Here is an 869-nt window from a genome sequence, read left to right as displayed (position 1 = left end):
ACAAAAACGCGCGCACACACACACACACACACACACACACACTAATTAGGTCTTTTCTTCTTACATGGTGATAGTTTATCCTGAGCTACACATGCAGCCACACTCTTATAAATAAAAGCTCCAAATTGTTTTTTTTTTTGTAGTGATGCAATACAAGAACCATTTTTGGGTTTCCCAAAGAACCTTTCAGCAAACAGTTCTTAAAAGAACCATTTTGTCTTAGCATGAAGAACATTTTAGTACTCTAAATAACCTTTTTCCACTATGAAGAACCTTTGTGCAATGGAAAGGTTTCATGGATGTTAAAAATGTTCTTCACCACAGATGCCAATAAAGAACCTTTATTTTTAAATTACGGCAGCTTGACACTTGACAGAATTTTATAATAAAATGTTATACAGAATTTGTTTGGTCAAAATGTTTCTAACCTGTCTTGTCTTGGCTGAGGTTTCGATGTAGGGAATACCGTAGCTGCGGGCGAGTTCCTGGGCTTGTCTTGTGTCCACAGTGCGTGCTGGTAAGTCACATTTATTACCCACAAGCACCATGGGCACATCATCTGAGTCTTTAACCCTCTTAATCTGTTCCCTTTAAAAAAAGGAATGAAAACAAATACACATTTAGAATAATATATATAAAAAAAAAATTTAAATAAGCAATACATTTCTTTCATTTAACCTGTACTGATGAATGTCCTCAAAAGACTTGGTATTGTTGATGGCAAAGACACAGAGAAAACCCTCTCCAGTCCTCATGTATTGGTCTCTCATTGCACTGTACTCTTCCTGACCTGCAGTATCCAGGATATCCAACAGACACGTCTCTCCATCAATCACCACCTGTTTCCTATATGAGTCCTGTGAGGAAGA

At 37.3% G+C, this 869-nt stretch overlaps 1 protein-coding gene across 1 annotated transcript; it reads right to left on the bottom strand.

Moving 5' to 3' along the window:
- Positions 1-428: 428 nt before the first annotated feature.
- On the bottom strand, positions 429-866 carry LOC107735603 (GTPase HRas-like; the record flags this gene model as incomplete). Its single annotated transcript, XM_016547234.1, has 2 exons — positions 429-588; positions 679-866. Coding segments are annotated over 2 exons (348 nt in total), but the record flags the coding sequence as incomplete, so codon positions are not given.
- Between the last annotated feature and the right edge of the window lie 3 nt (positions 867-869).

Source organism: Sinocyclocheilus rhinocerous, unplaced genomic scaffold, assembly GCF_001515625.1.
Source record: "Sinocyclocheilus rhinocerous isolate Xijiao unplaced genomic scaffold, SAMN03320098_v1.1 C36163013, whole genome shotgun sequence".
Taxonomy (NCBI): Eukaryota; Metazoa; Chordata; class Actinopteri; order Cypriniformes; family Cyprinidae; genus Sinocyclocheilus; species Sinocyclocheilus rhinocerous.
Note: the sequence above shows the minus strand (reverse complement) of the source record. Positions and strands in the feature narration are given on the sequence as shown.